We start from the raw sequence: 20,251 nt of genomic DNA on the forward strand, positions 1-20,251 counted from the left end.
TTGTGGCACTAATTTTGTCGGGGCAGATGGATATCTAAAAGATCTGTACCAAATGATCCGTTCACAGGACCACAAGAAGGCCTTAACGTCATTTTTGCCAGATTCAGGTATCGTTTGGAAATTTAATCCCCCTTCTGCTCCCCATTTTGGGGGACTATGGGAGGCTGGCATTAAATCGGTAAAATACCATTTGCGCAGATTTCTTCATGGCCACGCTCTAAACTTTGAGGAATACGTGACGTTATTTAGTAAAATCGAAGCCATTTTAAATTCACGACCGTTGACTCCAATATCATCCGATCCTTCGGAGATTGATTGCCTCACGCCTGGTCATTTTTTGATAGGGCGTCCACTAATAGGACTGCCTGCTCATATTACAGAAGAACGTTTTCCTCTTCCCGTTAGGTGGCGACTGGTTGAGCAAATATATCGCCACTTCTGGCGTCGGTGGTCGTGGGAATATCTGCATACGTTACAGCAGAGATCGAAATGGACGCAAATGTCACCAAATATAAAAATCGGTCAATTGGTTTTAATACGTGAACCGAACCTTCCCCCGTCTCAGTGGATAATGGGGCGTATAATTAAAACATTTGCTGATTTCACAGGCGTAATTCGGGTCGTGGAATTACAGTGTGCATCAGGTACATTAAAGAGGCCCGTGGTTAAGTTGGTGCCTTTACCAACAGCAGAATAGATTTTTGTTTATATTTGTGATAGATCGGATGTAAGATTTTCTTTTTTTTCTCGCTAGTTGCGCGTTAGTTTCGTTTTTAACATTCTTATTCCTTCTAATTCCCTATCCACGGCCTAACCTGAGTCCTGTAGTAAGTCTTCCAGATGGGCCTCTGGAAGTGAAGCTATAGTATCCCAAACCCAACTCTTAGGATAGGACTTAGAACGCAGCTTTTTTCAGTTTTCGTTATAAAGAGATGAATTTTTTCTAAATTCAGGTGGGCGGCAGTGGCGGCTGGTGGTAATTTATCTAGGGTGTGCATTAGAGCAGATATAGGATGATTTAATTATATTATGTTAATGCTAATCCATGAGCATCATATTTCGTCGTAATAGAATACATCGCAAGCAAAACATATAACTGGCATATTCTAACCTTAAAATTGCATGAACAGAAATAATATTAGCATGAATGAAAATAATTATTCTAAACACGCCTTTACAAGTGACGGTAGGCGAAATTCATTCTCCTTTCCTTACACCCTATGAGGAAGTAGTGTAGAAAACGGCCATACAGATGACTCTGTAGACGGACTAGGATCCTGGGCGCAGGCAAGGTCGGTAACCGACCTTGGGCGCAGGTAGTGTAGGTGGCGGCTACACCACTACACTACCTGCGAGTCACTCACCAAAAACATGCGCCTGCGCACTCGCATCGTTTTGAGTCTGCTCCCATCACCCATTTGAACTGCATATACCCCCCCGCATACTTCGTCCCGCCAGAGCACCCTCAAGCGATCGCATAGACCGAAAATGCGCCCGGTCAATGCCTTTGGCCCGGCGCGATGCCACTGGATCGCACACTTGTAGAGCGGTGAATTCGGAAAGGAGATAGCTGTAGCGTTCATGTTTCTAGCATATGCAGACAGGATTTTTATCCTTCTCGTTGCAAAGGAATAGTTTTCTTTTATAATCCATTCATCTTTGGGTGTGCACTTGCTAACATGCGTATACGCACGCGCCGCCACTGGTGGGCGGTATGTTCGGGCCGGAATAGCCTTATGTCTTCTTTTCTTTCATTTGAATTTCCCTCCTTTCTTCTTTTTTCCCGCCTGCCTTGGTTTTTTTGTTTTGTGCCGTACCTTTTTGCCTAAAGAGGGCTTGAGTAGCCCCGGAAGAATCGTGCAGGCCTGGCACCAGTAGTCGTTCATCTGTCATTCATCTGTGTCCAGGCGGAAGGGACGCATCTTCATTCACCTGATGTCAAAGGCGAAGGGGACGGCTTTTATCTCGCCGAAGCTCGGGCGAGGAGCGAGTGATCAACGGACGCCAAGGTAAGGCGGGATTCTTATTTTCTTTTCCACCCCCGTCATTTCTTCCGTTCACTTTATTTAATTCTTTGGTTTCCAGTCCCTCATTTCTCTTTCTAATTATTTTCGTCGTAAACGTAAAGGCCAAGTTCCGGCCCTGCATGACTTGCATTTCGGGCGGGACGCAACGACCCCGTGACGCGACAGGTTTCATTATCCTTTTCTGAGCAAAAAAGTTGCAACTTGAACGACCACAACTAGTTTTGCCCTCCCCCCTATTTTTGATTCTGGGTATGCCCATGAACAGTGCATCTTTAGCGGAGCCCATCAAATGTGCACTTAAACGCAAAAATTTTATCGAGCCAAAATAACACACCTCTGGTCTCAAAACAAACTCACTATGGGGAAGCAACTGGACCAGCACTTCATATTCCCTTGAGTATTTGAATTACATGAGACAAGGTACTATAAAATTGAAACTGAAGTGAAAGTTTTGCGAGGTATAGCATAGGAAAGAAAAACTGTTTTCGATGGAATTAACCTTAAGTCAATGGGGTACGATCAGTGGCGTAATTAGGAATATGCTTTGGGGGATGGAATGGCCTAGGGTGGCGCCCCCCCCCCTCAGGAAACGTGGAGTAGGGGAAAATATGTATTTGAAAAATGACATGCCTGAATGTACATTTTACATCATTTTGGCAATAACAATTTTAACCATATGTATTTATTACATTTCAAAACTAGATCATAGTTTTAAATAACTTTTTCATTTCTCTGAGGATTCTGGGGGGGGGGATCTATCCCCTCATACCCCCCCCCCCCCATAGTTACGGCACTGGTTACGACAATGATGCTATTGCATCACCTCGGCTTTCCTGAATTGTTTTTCTCAGCCGTGGGACTTCTACAAAAACGATCAGAAGATATGGAAGCTCTTGCAGTACTAGTGAGTGCCACTTCTTTAGATATAAATCAATCCAAATTACTGTTTTAACCCATTATCAGATGGGGTTTCTCCATTTAAGAGATAAAAGAGCAATAAGAACTAAATAAAACTGCGCCACGCCAGCCATGAATTATCTCGCATAGAACTTACCATCGTTCATCATGACTATGAAAGAACATTCCTTTCACTCGCGGCTGAGATTGTAGCGACCAATAAAAACGAAATCACATCATAAGATAGGGAATAATTTCTTACGCCATTCTTATGAAAGCTCTTACGCCATTCTTATGGAAGCATTACCTATAATAATATTCCTGCAGTCTTTGGCTCTTCGGCAATCTCTGTTGCAGAAGCACTATAATTTTCCTGTCCGTGCATAGGCGGATCCAGGGGGGGGGCACGGGGGCACGTGCCCCCCCCCCAGACCCTTAAAAATATGCTAGATTTTTAATACGGTCCCATTATCATTTCGTTCGTTTTGTATGACGAGGTATCCTTGTGCCCCCCCCTGAACAAAATCCTGGATACGGCCTTGCTTGTGCCCCTCCCAGAAAGAAATCCTGGATCCGCCCCTGTGTCCGTGTACTTTCTTATGTCAAATTTATGCTGTATTAATCAAGTTTATTATGACTATAGTCATGTGAATTTGGAGGTTTATGTAGTGCGCCACTTGCTATTCACTCAGAAGATGAGTGTTATCCAACTTTCCTAGTTTTTTCCAAAAAAATCACGATGGTGAATTAAGCCTAACGCATTTCGCTTCGCATTACTTATGTGTATCATTGCGAAATATCTCATCTTCTCTCTCGCAGAAGCTCGAAAACCAAAGTTTATATGGAATAAAGGTAAGCTTCTTTAACGCTCAAGGTGCTTTTACACCGTGTAACATGTATGAAACAAGTCACATATAACCAGGGCCGGCCCTAGCAGGTGCGGGGCTAGGGGCGAACCTTCAGTGCGGGGCCCTTCACTTAAAATACTAAACTCTACATCTACAAACTCGAGAATTTTGAATCCCTGCCACTCTCTGCCTAAGTATGTGTTCCCCTCCCAAATTCAGACTTCGTAATTACGCCGTTTTCAAAACTATCTTATATTTTAATTTTTTTTTCACGAACGCGGGGCCCCCAAAAGCGCGGGGCCCGGGGCGGTTGCCCCGGTCGCCCCGCCCTAAGGCCGGCCCTGCATATAACATGTTTTACAAAGCATGTTACACAGTGTAAACGGAGGGCATGACCACGGTGGCATATATGACACGACTCGGGTCGCACGCTCACACCCCGAAAGTAAGCATTTCTATTAACAAAAATAAATCCAATTATACCTAGTAAAATATGTTTTTACTATCGTAAAATGATCAAATTTGCGAACATTTATGAGAAAAGTACTATTAAAATATATTATCTCCCCGAACATCAACGCTGCATCAAGAACGTGAAATCGATTTTAGTTTTTTATTCACCATTTGCCCATTTGCGAAGCGAAATATTCCACCAACCCCCACTGTGAATTATCACTATTATGACGAGCAATAGTAATCATGAAGTACTACTTCGCACTCTGGGAATTTGGCAATCGCGTATGTGAAACCCAACTTTCATCTCCTGAGCTACAATCGTACCTGTCATACAACGCTTCTGGTGAGTAAAACGAGTTATTTGTAACGTAATGCAACATAGTATCTCCGGCGTCACGGTAGGGATGGGTGCTTCCATTATTTCCGGGATATGTTTTTGGTTTAAAAATTATAGTTAGTATACATTCTCTATCATTGTATTACATAGCATTGATGGAAAACATTTTTACATTTAAAAAGATCAGGTGTAACTTGCATTCATAGAGTTTACATTACTAGAGAGTAGTGTAGAGTATTTATGCTTGCATTTATAAAGAGCGCCAATGGGGCGCCACCTTTGGGGCGCAGACAAAGGACGTTTGCCAAGCGAAAATCAAAATCGACCATCTAGCATGTTCGCACCAGTTCGCACCTGAGGCCTGAGGTTGCGGCACGTGCGGGAAGGTTAGTTGGATGTGGTACGTGTGTTCGGTACGAGGTGGATACATTGTTTGATTGCTCCGCGAGAAAGAGTAAAGCCTGAAGTTTAGCATAGGAGTCAATTTGCCACACGTTTTTTGAATCCATTTCTCCAACGACGCGAGCACTGTGTGTAATGAACTATTTGTTTATCTCGAAAGAATAACAAGGAAGGTGTTGGCGTCGTCTCGGCGGGACGAACATTGTTTTGCTACAATGTATAAATTTAATGCTCGTGGACTTCTCTCAAAAAGCAATGTGTTTTTTGTTTCTGTGTTTCTGTTTTCACTCATCTTGGGAAGAAGTGCTGATGCTGCGCGGATATTGGGTTTGTTTGCAATGCCGGCTCCAAGTCATGTGATGGTTTTTGAAGCATTGATGAGGAATTTGGCTCTTCGTGGACACAAAGTAGTTGTAGCTAGTCCGGTAAAGTTAAGTAAGGACGAAATCCCCAACTTTACCAACGTTATCATTCCAGCTCCAGCTGTGGATAAAAAAGTTTTTTTGCAGTTCCTTGTGAGTCCGGAAAATACCCCGCTAAAGGAACACTTCGCACTCTGGGAATTTGGCAATCGCGTATGTGAAACCCAACTTTCATCTCCTGAGCTACAATCGTACCTGTCATACAACGCTTCTGGTGAGTAAAACGAGTTATTTGTAACGTAATGCAACATAGTATCTCCGGCGTCACGGTAGGGATGGGTGCTTCCATTATTTCCGGGAAATGTTTTTGGTTTAAAAATTATAGTTAGAATGAATTTCTTATTCGTATCATGCAACTGTTGATTTAATGTGGGCCATTTTCGGGTCAAGCGTAGGACCATCGCTTTTAAATAGGCTGCGCAAATGAGGCTGATTCCCATGATCCCTCCCTAACTCCAACTTGCTCCTGTGCATCCTGTGTAGGCATGCTGCTTCAGATACATCTTCCTGTTGTGTTTCTTCTTAACATATCAAAGATAGGAGGAATACGATCAATTTTACTTCTCATATTGACGTGTGTTAGTTCGTTTTTTCAGTAACAGGATAACAGATGATTGTTTTTAGCGGATTTATAGAGGCGTGAATCTTGTGCACATAGTTTCGTTGTTGAAGTTCGTTATGGGAAAGCGGCGTGGTTGCTAGCGTTAAAGGACGACAATTTTCAAAATGAGATTCGTATTTCGTTGTTATTCATTTTTGCTTCTTCTGTTATTGGATGAAAATGCCAATGCCGATCGTATTTTGGGCTTATTTCCCCTGTCAGCTCCCAGTCATTTGATGGTGTTCGAATCGTTGATGAGAACTCTGGCGGAACGTGGACACACAGTTGTGTTTGCAAGTCCTCTGCGGATATCAGAGGCTGTAACTCCTAATTTCTCGAATTTAATTTTGCCGATGCCACCGTTCAATAAAGAGAAATTTTTTGGGTTTCTTGTTAGTCCGCAAAATTCCCCTCTCAAGGAGCATTTAGCATTGTGGGAATATGGGAATCGAATATGTGAGACGCAGCTCTCATCTCCAGAACTCCAAAAGTATCTGTCATACACAGCTTCTGGTGAGTGATTTTCTCATTAGTTCCAAATTATCATGTCTTTCGACGCAGATTATATTTACGCTGAATGTTTGGCTTAAGGCGTTAGGCAAATAAAAGTGTATTCCTCATATGCGCTATATTATAGTTTGGTTCTTTAAAGTTGAAAGTTGGTAATTAATGAAAAAAGCTTTTGAGAGATGTATATGGCATGGTGTCTTGATTACCTCATAAATTCAACATTTTTAATTATCTTTGTGTCACCGTAGTTTTTAATTAATTTTAATGAGTGGACATTTCATCTCCCATTTTCGCTTAAGAGTACGTTTTCTTTTGTTGCATGTGTTGCAGACCCTTCATCAGAGAAGTTTGATTTGGTCATAGTGGAGATGTTTTTTGTTGATTGCCTAATGGGATTTGCTAGACATTATGATGCTCCTCTTGTTGCAATGGTTTCTCAATACACCATGGCTTGGGCAAATGATGCTGTTGGCAACCCAAAGATGTCATCTCATGTGCCTAACTGGTTTTTACCTTTTGGTCGAAAAATGAATTTTTGGGATAGGTTGCACAACACCATCTTTAATACGGGAGTGACCTTGTATCGCAGGTGGGTTTTCTCATAAAGAAATATTATGTTTGCATTTCTTTTGTGCTCCATGCTTAAACCTGGAGTTTGAAATTGAAGGAACCTGAAGTCCTGAACTGTTTCAACCAAGATCAGTCGTACGTTATCAGTCAGACCATTGTTCTTGAAACATTGTAGTATTTGTGTGTGTATTATGTTTTAGTTCCTCTAGTGGGTCATCAGTGCAAAAAATATATTTTCGAGAATTGCATTAGCAATTGAAATTTATAAATAGCCATCTTGTGGTTGGTCGTGTGACATCTCTCAGATGACCTTGTATGTATGCTTTTGTTATGCAAAAAGTTGAATGACATCTGAGAAATACCAAATATAGTAAAAGTGCACATTGTATATGCTTCTTATATTTGTATACATTGTAGTTTAAAAGAGGAAATGGGGAAAAGGTCGTGAGGGCCACACTTCCAGTTTATGCTACTATAAATTGGTATGACTTAGCAACAAAAAGTCATCTCTCAGATGAGGCGCGATTGCTGCTCGGTTAAAACTAGAAATGCCTAATGCCCGTTTCACTATTTTGATCATTAACGTCTACACTGAGCCCATATTCTCTTGGTGTTTAAGTCTCAGGTTAAGTAAGTAATTTTACTTCAATAAGTGCTCAATGGCCATTATTTTGTGGTAATATGCTTGTTGTCTTTATGTAGGTATGTGGCGCTAGCTCAGCAGGATGAGATTGCTAGGAAATATTTTGGCCAAGACTTTCCTCCTCTCTGGGAGTTGGAGAAGAACATCAGCGTGGTGTTGCTCAATGGTCATCCAGTCCTCTCACCAGTCCACCCATCTGTGCCTAACATGATTGATGTGGGTGGAATGCATGTTATGGCGAATCCTCCTCCACTTCCCAAGGTAATGGCATTATTAAGGCCTGGTTACATGGTTCATTAACCCGTACGGGTTAATATATGAATGCGTGTCTGTTTGTATGTCTGAATTCATGGACGTTTGCGTGAACGAGAAGCATGAATGAGCGGTTACACGGTACATGCATTCGCACAAGTTTCCACTCATTTTCTCGTATCGCGAGGCATTTAGTTTTTGTTTATTCCCTTTACAGTGCGCAAAAGTTAAATGTATAAACAGTATCAATAGATAGGAAGCAGACGATACCTACCAGAAAATAATTCCCTTTTCGTTGTTTCCTGTAGGACCAGGAAATTTCACATACTGGTAATATATTTGCGCTGACGTGTAAACAATGGTGTTCATTGTAGTTGCCGAAGTTGTTTCATTTCGTGCCAGTAATATTTATCATTATTGCTCGCTTAATGTTATATCTAAATAGTACTCTGTTAATTTCAAACTGTTATCAAAGTTAATACTTATGCTGAAAATTTGTGGACGCATCTTGTTTTTAAGCCGTGTTTACTAGACATTTTTCTGTCATCTGTTTCACTGAGTGTAGATAATGTATGAGAGTAGATATTTTTAATACTTTGTTCTACTTTTGTCTGGGACGGTTATAAAGTTAAGAAGATATTTGCTGTTGATGGAAAAGATGTTGGTTAAGAGGTCTGGTCGATTTATGAATTTGCTAATGTGAGTCGTCTTTTTGTGGTGGGCCAGTGCATTACCACCTCGGACGTATAAAAGGTAGAATTGTCGTTAATTCGTATGATATAAATTATGTTTAAACGTGTTCTATTAGTCGTATGACAGCCGTTGTGTTTCACAAATGTCGTGTTGAAAACTCTGTTATAACCTCATCGATTGTTTTGTTCCGGCATAATACAACCAATAAGATACCATAGGCATAAACTTGGTATGTCCGGCATACATGCAGGGATAATCTATATGAATATTTGTGTAGATGCAAATGGTGAGTTTGTGTTAGGATTAAGCACTTAACGATACAGTACAAATACGCGTATAGAGTTACTGGATAGCAATAGCCCTGCAGATGACAACTTAACGTGTTGTTTCCTTTGTTTCCCACCAAGTGGCTCTGTTATGAGTTCAACTTGTGCGAATGCATGAACAAAATTAGAACAGGTTCTATTTTCCGTGCACGCGTTCATGTATTTGTACATTTTGGGGTGGTTACATGGTGAATTTTTCCGCTCATTCTCGCGTTCATACATTTAGACATTAACCCGTACGGGTTAACACACCGTGTAACCAGGCCTTTAGTTTATATAATCATTATATAATGTAATATGATTCAAATGTTTATATAATCATTATACAGGCATCCCCCGAGTTACGTAGGAGATGCGTTCCGGCAGATTCTGCGTAAGTCAAAATTTACGTAAGTCGAACATTCTGCGTTAGTGCTTCAGAGATTTCGATCGGCACGGTGAAATTCTCAGTGGAGAAATGCGCGGTAAATTCTCAGTGAAGTTTCATTCAATTCACTGCAATATTCATGAACTCTACCGCGAATTCTTACGTTATTAGATACAAAATCGATAAACATTAATATAGTCTGAGAGTTGCATCTTGAGCATTGCCAATCAAAATTATTCCCAGAGTTGACCGATCCCGTGGATTCGGGAAAGTACGGTATCTCAGCGCTAAATTACTAAACTGAATACTTAAATTGATTCATAATGTTATACTGGGATCTAAGGGCCCAAAGAATGCATTGTCTACCTACCTATAATCATTATATCTTCTGCCTTTTATATATAACGTTGATCGATGAATCTGGTGGTTTCACTGTCACAGTTAATGCACGCAGGAGGAGTGTATAGGATTACGAGCAAATAACACACAAAAAATACCAGTAAATAACTATATTGTTAGATATATTCACACACACATACACTCAATCTTTCACGCACGGAAACGTACTTTCATTCTCTCATATCTCAATAAAATAACGTGAAAATATCATCATTTCAATATTTACTTCGCTGGAAACATCGAAGAGTATTTCCAAAGCACGAAGCTAATTAAAAGTGAGCTTTTATTCAGCCAACTCCGTCATTAACGTGCAACAAAGTTAGTGGGGAAAAGCTTTCAATTACGCAATATTTATTTACAGATGCACAATATGAGAGAACGAGAAAATGCAGCTTAATAAAATCTTCCGCCAGAAACATGTGAACAATTACGCAATTAATATCGTGTGTCAACTTTTTCTTAACTTTTTCGCGGCGTTCATTGCCAACACTCAAAATTTCAATGCGGTTACGTGGGTACTAAACAATTCTTTTCTGCGATAAAGATTTCTGCTTGAACTTCATTTTCTTTTAATTCCACAGATGGAAATGTCCAAACTTAAGAATACAATTTTTAAATAGTTGAAAGTCGGAGTTCGGGTGTGCATGCTGTATAACAAGTTGTATTTTACAGGAATCAGCGCAACCACATCCATCGCTAGAACTGCAAATTTTCACGTTGATTGCGGACTTGGGATTTATAAGAGATTTTTCTGCAGAAATTAATGAAAATTCCTTCGAGGAATAACAAATATGGGTCACTGTTATTTTTAGCACATAAAAAACTCGATAACTAATCGATATTTTTTCTGCCATAGGTTGTACGAGCGAATATCTACTTCTTCGAGGGGTGGAATAGCATTTTTCTTTAATTTGAATATCGAATACGAATATTTAATTATTTTCTGAAGACCTCACTCAAATATCGAATACTGCATTACGGAATATGCATTTTTCCACCAATTTTAAATATAAATGACAGTTAAAATAAAAAAATGCTGAACACTTGGCAGGCCATTCACTTCAATACGACTCCTAAATCCTGACGCAACTACTACCCATGATTACATCAAACTTGAGAGCATGGATCATCATACAACAGGGAGTCGGAAAAGGAACAGCCAATTACGCGTGCATTTGAATGTATACATACATCCTTCTTTGTGTTGTTCTCGTGGAGGCATCAGCATTGTACATATTTTAGTGTTTACTTTCAATGATAAGTTATAGTAAAAATATAATTAAATAATTGAACCACCCAAATGTGCAAACCTTCATGTAAGACCCAGCCATTTTCTATGGATTTAAAGAGAATCATGGACGATCTGTGCTGTGTATTCGTAATTCGAATAATTGATAACTTTGTGTCATCGAATATTGAGTATTGTAAAAGCTCATTATTCGAGGTATTCGGTGATTCGACTTTTCAAATGTCCCATCCCTAATTTTAATGCCATTTCATGGTGTTATTAATGTATTCATTTTTCATTTTTGTTAGGAATTGCAGGAGATCTTGGATAAAAATGAGCGGGTAATACTTTTCAGCCTTGGTTCAGCAATTGATGCTGATACCATAGACCAAGAGAGGTTGGCTGCCATCTTGGGTACATTGGCTAAATTACCGTGCAAAGTTCTCTGGAGGTGGGGAAGCAAAGCAACTGATGTCAAACTGCCTCCAAATGTTCATGCATCTAAGTGGCTGCCACAGCAATCCATACTAGGTGAGTCATTATAGACTTCTGTTTTAAAATCTGCTGGAGAAGGGATTTTATGTTCATATGACATCTCTCTTTTATCGAGTGGGTCATTCTACTAGACTTTGATCTGGCTATAACCCCTTAAGTCACCAATTTTTACAAAATTTGGCAAATCATCTGCATTAGATTAGAAAATGAAAATCCCAAAGTGTTTTGTAATGCATTCAATGGTTTGTACGAAATTGCAATGTTGTAAAACTGAAATTTACTAAAGTGTCATGGCACGAAACGTCGTATCTCCAGATATGAGGAAGATAAAAAAGAATGCTATGGTTCATTTTAAAGGTTTTTTTTTTCTTCAGGTATTGTATGTTCTTCGCTGAATCATTTTCTCCCTTATTAACATTTCAGCCCATCCTCACACAGTGGCCTTTGTCACCCATGGTGGTCTCCTTAGTTTGCAAGAAGCCGTTTACCATGGGGTACCCATCGTTGGATTTCCTTTTTTTGGGGACCAGTTCCTCAATCTTCGGCATGCTGAGGATGCAGGATTGGGTTTCAAGTTAAATTTCTGGACGTTTAGGAAGGAAGATCTTCTTGGAGCCATCATGGAGCTACTTTCAAATGTTAGGTAAGGTTGAGTCAGTAAAAGCAAATAATTTTCTATCTTAATTACATAGAAATTTTTCTTTTTCAGTAGCTTTTTCTATGGGATGACGAGACAAAAACTGTCTGATGTTGAATTCATTCAGAATCTTCGTAACACTCCAACTATTGGGAGGAAGACCTATGCTATTAACTTTTTGTTGAGTTGTTGATGCATTTTTCAATTTTTCCTTAGTGTAGCAATTTAATTCCGTTAGTCTCAACAAAGAGTAATGCACTGGGTGGAATTTGTTGAAACATCCGTTGGGAAAATAACCAAACTTAAGGAATAGCTAAACTTCTATCACTAAGCTTTTTTCCTGGCTTTCCTTTGTGTTGCTGAGTGTCAGCACTGTTATTAGCACATGGACCAAGTGCAGAGCGAGCTTCATCAGTGAGGAGACATTCTGGCTCAAAAATATGAGTGGGGCACTAGATACACTTTCAATGTCTTTGTATGTGTTCCGAAGTTTTTAAATCAGTTGATGTTCAATGCTATTTGTGGTATCAATCCATACAGTGGAACCTCGTTAAAGCGAGTATGGGCTATTGCGAGACCCCCGCCATTATGAGAGATAGATGATGCACCATCAATTGACCCTACTATAATAAGCATGCAAAAAAATTTGTTTTTACGCGGCCCTTTTGGTGTTGGCACTCGCCATAGCGAGAGTTTCGCCGGAGAGATCGCAGGAAAACGTTCACCAAGAGTCCCTTATCTCCGTAATTTCTTGCGATCTGTTAGAAATGAAGTTGACATGGAGTGCTCAGCCTCAAATTCTTGTAGTGAACTGTTGTTCGATATAAATAAGTAGTTCATTTTGGTGAAAATATTGTGGCATTAACATACGCGAATGCTTGATCCTCTTTTGTTCCTCGGGCGGCAGAAAGCAGATGGCAACGTACCCGCACGTCCGTGAGTTGCGTGACTAGAAAGCATTTGATGGCAGACACCATGGCCAAAAAAACAATGCTTTGCATGATTTTTATTCTGTGTGGTGCTTATAAATTGTTTGAATAAGTCGTTGTTTGAGTAAGGAAATTTAGTCATGCAAAAAACATTGCCTTTCATCTGGATTTATGCTTACGTTTATATATATTGTTACGTTGATATAAATTTATCTGTCGCCGCACCACTCTTGTTCCTGTATAACTGTTCGCAACAGATATATTGGCTATTATTTGCTCCACCTCCGGTAAAGCGACAATGCGCTATAGCGAGTGTTTATTTGAGCACCGTGGGGTCTCGTTTTATGGAGGTTGCACTGTATTTTGATTTGACCGTGGACAGTTTAACACATTCAGTCCAGAGCTTGTCAGTTGACGTGCTCTGCCAGTCAGGTAGGGGGCCTTTCCCACCTCCGTACGTGACTAACATCCACTTCTGAGTCTTCCGATCGTGTGTATGGCCTTCAGCAAGCTTCCCTCTTTTGAACCATGTGCGCCGTTTGTAAAAAAGCAGTATCTGAATGGAAGTTATGGCGTGGAAACCTCTCTCTATTTTTCTTTCTTATTTTAATGGCTGATTTGACGACTTTAATGAAAATCACGCATACATTGAATGTATTAAAACATTTTCTGACTTTGATTCATGATTGAAAAAAGAACAAGATTTTCCGAGTCGATACCTTCACTGCAAAAACACTTAACAATCGTCCACCGAATCAAATCCGTTAATCTAGTAGTACTAGATCAGCGGATTTTTTTGGGATTGGGAAAGTGTTTGTCCAACTATTTTGCTGTGTGATATGCACAAATATGTAGCTACAGTGGAACCTCGTTAAAGCGAGTACGGGCTATAGCGACACCCCCGCTATAACGAGAAATAGCCGATGCACCATCAACTGACCCTATAATAAGCGTGTTAAAAAATTCGTTTTTACGAGACAATTTTGGTGTTGGCTCTCGCCATAGCGAAGGTTTCACTGCTGGAAGACTTTCATCAAGACTACATAACCTCTGAAATTGCTAGCGATCTGTTAGAACTGAAGTTAATGGAGTGCTCAGTCTCAAATTTATGTGGTAAACTGTCGATCGATAAATAAGTACTTAATTATGGTGAAAATAATGTGGCATTAGAATTCGCAAATGCTTCATCTTCTTTTGTTCCTTGGGCGGCAGAAAGCAGTCTGCAGCATACCCGCACGTCCGTGAGTTGCGTGAATAGAAAGCATTTGATGGCAGTCACCATGGCCAAAAAAACACCAAACACGTCTAAGCGAGAAAATAAAAATAAAGGAGTAATGTGAGAGTTTCGAAATTAATTTATCTTCCTATTCGCTCTGCAAAATTAAAAAAAAACAAAAGCACCCAAGGAATGCAGACGATGAAGAGTTATAAGGAGCTTTGTTCGGGTGGTTTTGCCCACTCAAATCTGCGGGAACCTCTGAGAAAGAGGCTATGCCTAAGCCTAAAGCGGAGTATTTCAGGGATAGATTGCGAATCGAGAATTTTAAGTGCGGAAGGTTGATTATACTAATGCAAAGCACCAAAGCGTTATCTCCCCTCATAATTGCTGGTGATGCCTGTGGTGTTAACCCGAAGTCGTGGAAGAAAGGACTCCTATCATAAGTATCTTTAGAAGTATTCCCCGCGTCATATAACATACACGAAACGGAACTTTGTTACATACAACTCCCCGACAAAACCCTTGCAGTATGAGGTATTTCTTGCAATGATGCCTCTAAAGGTAGGTATAGTGCGCCTTAGCGATGATGTAGGATGTACGAAGCAATGATACTCAGCGTGAATTATTCGGATGGACATATTTATTCTCCGCTGCGGATTTACAAGTGTGAACTATTCGCGTCAGCGGTCGGAGTCGTACTGGCGCTCTCTTTTGTCACGTGGGTAGCCGAGCATCCCCTGGTGGCCGCTGGAAGAACTCACAGAACAACTAACTCTCCTTTGCAGTGACGTGGTAAACTCGGTGTATTGTTTCAAATACGTCGCGAGCGTAACAGTCAAAAAGAAACTTTTTTCAACAACGGCAATTTTAATCACATCATTTTTCAAGCTTAGCAAACTTTTTACCGTAGATGATGAAGATATTACATTATCTGATAGAAAAAGTCTTCCAAGGCAGGAACGTTATACAACCTTTCACCGTTTTCGCCTGTAGAAACAAATGTAATGCGTTATTTTACTTCACTGCCGCTTAACGTACAGAAACAATAAGCATACACCAATGGAAACATTTGAGGCATTAAATAACCGCGATACTGTTTTATCAGTTCATTTTTTGAATTTTCAGTGGAAAATACCAAAATAATAGAATGATCACGTAAATGAACTAATTAAGTGCATAGAAAAATGGCTTTGTCGGTTGTGCGTTGGCATAATGATTGACAAAACAATGCTTTGCATGATTTTATTCAGTGCGGCGCTTATAAATTGTTTGAATAGTTAGTCGTTGTTTGAGTAAGGAAATTTAGTGATGCAAAAAACATCGCCTATCGTCTGGATTTATGCTTACATTTATCGGATAGATGTTTATCTATCGCCGCACCACTCCTGTTCCTGTATATCTGTTCGCAACAGGTATATTGGCTATTATTTGCTCCACCTTCAGTAAAGCGACAATTCGCTATAACGAGTGTTTATTAGTGCACCGTGGGGTGTCGTTATATCGAGGTTGCACTGTATATCATTAACACTCATTCCTATGGTAAACAGCTGTTGTTGCTCCTCAGTGAACTCAGAAACTTGATGTTCTAATGTAGGATAAGATTTGACATATCTCACCAATTGAAAATCTGATACAACTATTTATACTGCTCTGTCTGTTCCAGTCTAGTGATCCTCAGAAAGGGTCAAAAAGAATATTGATATAATGCAAAATTTGTCCTGTTGATATGATGTGGATGGAATGTGCTGAATACTGTAGTTGAAATCTTACTCGGAGGGAGGGAGTTGTGCAGTCAGTGCCAAATATTAAGCTATCTTCTGAGTTTTGGGGCGTCATCTTCCAGAGCAGTATGTTGCTGTTTGTCTAGCGACTCAAATTTAATAATTTGGTTATCCCTGGATGTTTGGAAGGTGGTGATGGAAGCCTTGTAGGTTATTCTCTTTTGTGTCTTCTGGTCCTTTGATGCAGAATACTACTCAGCTTGCAATGTAGGTAATACAATTGCTGCGAGAGTACTGCACACATTCTCCCAGAAGTGCCAGGCTAATACGCTGTAAGATCCTCTTTCCTTTCTGAATGTGGTATAATTGTTTATCAGCATTCCTATTAGTGAGAAAACGTTTGGGTTACACCCGCAGTGCCTTCCTCTGAACATTACACTGCTGTTGACCAAATTTTCATCATCAATAAAGATCAATTGTTTGGTCTCTGATATGAAACAATCTGGAAAATAGGACATGATGTCTGGAGAAGGATAACATCATCTTTAAATTGGAGTGGCCACCCTGTAATAATATTTTAATAAGATGAATAAAAATGAACAAAACTTTGTTTTAATCCACCAATTTATTTAAGCGGCACTACTAGTTTGGACGCAGCAGCGTCATCCTCAGGTACAAAGCCGTCGACACACCCCGCCCCTCTCCAACTCTCACCACCCGCCCTATCACCTACTTCAGATTTCCCAGCCACCCCTTCCACCAGCCTTCTTCCTCCCCCATAGATACCACATGATATATAACTAGGATAAAACTAGAGATGGGTCGAATAGCAGATTTCTCGAATTCGAATATCGAATTCGAATATTAAATCATTGCTCGAATTTCGAATACCTCGAATACTAAATGATGAATGCTGGTATGTTTGACTCGGTTGCCTATGCAGCAGGAAACACAAGATTTTGGGGAGTAATTTTGATTTCCTTTAAATGATTCGAACAGGAATTTAGCTGATTAATGAATATTTTAATTTTATGGAAACAATTGGGCATATAATTAATTCAACTAACATCACTTTACCCCCACTCCTGCTGCCAAGTGCTAGCTGACAATCTCAGGCATTTTGTAAAATACAAGCTCTTTTCCACCGGATTTTCTTCAATTATTTTGTTAGTTTTTTTTGTTAGTTATTATTATTAGTCCATCTTTGGGAGTTCTCACGAGATAAGAAGATGAATTGGAATTGCTATCAGGGAGAAACCAAATATTCTGAGAAAATATCCCTTTGTCTGGGACTGTAACAATAAAGATTTATAGCACCACTCATAAATTGTAACTTGGTATATGTTTTCGGAAAAAAATACGGCATCAACTCCCGAGAAGCTCTGCTGCTCATATCGAGTTTCGCCTGAATGCTAAGTCTCCGTCGTATTTTGACATTTATTTCTTTGCGTAATATGCTTAAATAAACTCAGAAATACGTAGTGTTTGGTCTTATTCTTTTTGAAATTACGCGCACATTACTAATATTTCAATTCAATAAAGGTGTAACATCAATTGACGAAAGTCATTCTTAGACACCTTTTGTGCTAATAGATGACTCATGCAGCGGTTGACCTCCACAGAAATGGGGAACTTCGAAGCTGGTAGGAAAAAAAAGGTCAGTGGGGGAGAAAAGGGAAGGCCCGAAAGACGTTTCTATTGTTCTCGTGTAACTTGGTATTTTTTCGAAGCAAAGGTCTTCGTAATATGATCCCTGCGCGAGCTGTGACCTTTTTTTTATTTCGAAGAAGAGGAAAGCCTCAGAGGAGGGGGGGGGGGGGGGCTAGTGCTGAATTGAGAGGGATACCGGATCTTGGGAAATGCTCCCACGTTACTCACACAGCTGTTGACCTCCAGAAATGGGGAACTTCGAAGCAGGTAGCTAGAAAAAGGTCAGTGGGTGAGAAAAGGGGGGAGGGCGTGAAACACGTTTTTATTGTTCTCGTAACTCGATATTTTTTTCGAAGCAGGGGTCTTCGTAATGCGATCCCTGCGCGATCTGGGGCCTTTTGTTTGATTTCGGAGAAGAGGAAAGCGTCAGAGTGGGTGAGGCAAGTGCTGAATGGAGGGGGATAGCGGATCGTGGGAAATGCCCTAAGGTTGCTATCCCACGGCGCTGAGGTTCTCCTGGTGGGGGGAATCGGGGATTTTCGGATTTTTCCAACCCGACCATTTTCGGTTCCGCTCGTCGAACTCTTTTCTCCGCTAAAATCCACGAATTTGATGTAATTCGTCAACTTATGTAAAACGGCGCAGCGAGCACTAAACGACTAGAGTTCTCTTAATTTTTCCGAGTCAACTACCAACGACGTGCGTGCGACAGTGTATGACGCGAAATTCAAAGTATTCGAGGTATTCGAGGCGGTACTTTTCGCATAACTATTCGAAACCTCGAATATCGAATACTTTCTAATATTCGAGGTATTCGAGTATTCGCGGATACTATTCGCACATCTCTAGATAAAACGAAAAGAAGGAAAATTACTTGCTTTATTTAATGTCAAATCAGAAACTGCATTTGGTTCACTGGAGTCCTTTCTATGATTGTTTTTTTTTTCCTAGAGTTATCATTTACACTTTAGCATTTAAATTAGCAGCATTTTTCTATATTTTACTTCAATTACCAGTTCGTTTGAGGGCAATACGTGATATTTGCGCGATCGCTATTTTTCTCAGTGAGGGCAGCGTAGTAGGAAAGTAAAGGATAAAAAGGTAATGCTGACCGCGACTCTTCCGTTGGCCCTTCATGCCCGTCGTCCCTTCCAGCTCATTTCTTCACGGAACCCTTTTGTTTACATGTGAGGTGGGCGTTTCCCTTTCTGACCTGGCAACATTGCCCCCTACCCCTTCTAGCTATCAACGGACAACTCTCGGCGGCCGGACTGTATAGAGATTATATTTTAATGATTTCAATGTTTTGATTTATATTTTTTGTTCCATTGATTTATTGGCTATTTTTATGAAATGTTATATAGTTTTATTTTTTCAGCTGGCTCAACATTTTGAAGTTGGCTCTCTAATGATTTAGAGTTTGCTCACGTGTTTTGTTTCTCTCTCTTTGGTACAGTTATGCCGAGAACGCTCGGAAGCTGTCTTCAGTGTTCAGAGATCAGCCTCAGACACCACTGCAGCGTGGTGTCTTCTGGGTGGAGCATGTGCTGCGCCATGGCGGAGCCCCACACCTCAGGTCATCAGCCATGGACCTCTCTTGGTTTGAGTATCATCTTGTTGACGTCATGGCAGTTATATTTGCTGGTGTCTTGGTGGGATTCTATATTTTTTACCGTGTATGTTTGGGAATAGTATCTATCCTCTGTGCATCGAAAAGGAGGAAACCCAAAAAAGAGTGAAATATGCTGAAGGTTTTGCTGCAAAAAGTATATTTTTACGATTGTTCTTATAGTTATAGAGATATATTTTTTATAAAGCTTTTGCAGTCTTTAAATGGAAATTAAGTTCACTCAGGTTGTTTGGACAATGTTAGTGAAAATTGGAAATGAGAGGTAAATTTCAATGGGGTGTCTCTGGTTTTTTGATTTTTCTTATCTTTTATCTCCCTCCATTCTTTCTGTGTGTGGTGAATCATCATGCCTCTAAATGCCAATAGTAACTGGTCCTAAACTGTTACGCAAATTGCATTCCTGACAATGTGTGATAAAGTCGAGTAATAATAATAATAATAATAATATTTATTTGCCCAAGGATACAATATGTCATGATAAAATCATTAAACAAGTATATAGGGCACGTCAAAATTAACAAATTAACATAAGAAAATGCTAAATTTCAGATTGAAGATATTCTTTTATACTATAAAAACACTTCTCTATTAAGTAAGCAAAGACCCTCTTTTTAAAAACATCAATATTTTCTATACTTTTAATGTTTACAGGTAGGTTATTATACAATTTTGTACACATGTGCTCAGGCCCTCTAGATACCAGAGCTAGGTTCGATTGTTTGACATGAACGTCATAACATCTCCTTGTTTCATAGGAATGTATCTTATTATTCATAGTAAAACAACCTTTATACCTTTTTACATATATGACACTCTGATATATATATACGCAAGGTACAGTGAGTAATTTAAGGCTTTTAAAAAAAGGGCGACAATGAGCTCGATACTTTAGTTTGCACATACTTCTCACAAATTTCTTTTGTATAACAAACACATCATGAAGTTGGGGCGAAGATCCCCATATTATAATTCCATATGAAATTCTTGAGTAG

The 20,251-nt window shown here is 39.9% G+C and overlaps 1 protein-coding gene across 4 annotated transcripts; it reads left to right on the forward strand.

The window, feature by feature from the left end:
• Positions 1 to 1,934: 1,934 nt before the first annotated feature.
• LOC124157091 (UDP-glycosyltransferase UGT5-like) lies at positions 1,935 to 19,680 on the forward strand. Of its 4 annotated transcripts, none has more exons than XM_046531572.1 (7): positions 1,935 to 2,009; positions 5,477 to 5,603; positions 6,831 to 7,089; positions 7,773 to 7,974; positions 11,287 to 11,509; positions 11,897 to 12,116; positions 19,086 to 19,680. In XM_046531572.1, the coding sequence occupies exons 3-7, from the start codon at positions 6,869 to 6,871 to the stop codon at positions 19,366 to 19,368; spliced, it is 1,149 nt and encodes a 382-aa protein (XP_046387528.1). In that variant the 5' UTR covers positions 1,935 to 2,009; positions 5,477 to 5,603; positions 6,831 to 6,868; the 3' UTR covers positions 19,369 to 19,680. The 4 variants fall into 4 exon arrangements, with proteins under 4 accessions (XP_046387528.1, XP_046387527.1, XP_046387525.1 ...); XM_046531571.1 differs by lacking the exon at positions 1,935 to 2,009 and adding an exon at positions 4,932 to 5,294 and having other exon boundaries at positions 5,445 to 5,603; XM_046531569.1 differs by lacking the exon at positions 1,935 to 2,009 and having other exon boundaries at positions 4,932 to 5,603.
• Positions 19,681 to 20,251: the final 571 nt, after the last annotated feature.

This window comes from Ischnura elegans, chromosome 4 (assembly GCF_921293095.1).
Source record: "Ischnura elegans chromosome 4, ioIscEleg1.1, whole genome shotgun sequence".
NCBI lineage: Eukaryota > Metazoa > Arthropoda > Insecta > Odonata > Coenagrionidae > Ischnura > Ischnura elegans.

What these genes read in the sequence shown, in the direction of transcription:
- LOC124157091 (XM_046531569.1), top strand. Translation starts at nt 5,183, where the DNA reads ATGTATAAATTTAATGCTCGTGGACTTCTCTCAAAAAGCAATGTGTTT. An exon ending in ATCCTCCTCCACTTCCCAAG is followed by an intron (nt 7,975 to 11,286) that starts GTAATGGCATTA and finishes CATTTTTGTTAG; the next exon opens with GAATTGCAGGAGATCTTGGA. An exon ending in GAGCTACTTTCAAATGTTAG is followed by an intron (nt 12,117 to 19,085) that starts GTAAGGTTGAGT and finishes TCTTTGGTACAG; the next exon opens with TTATGCCGAGAACGCTCGGA.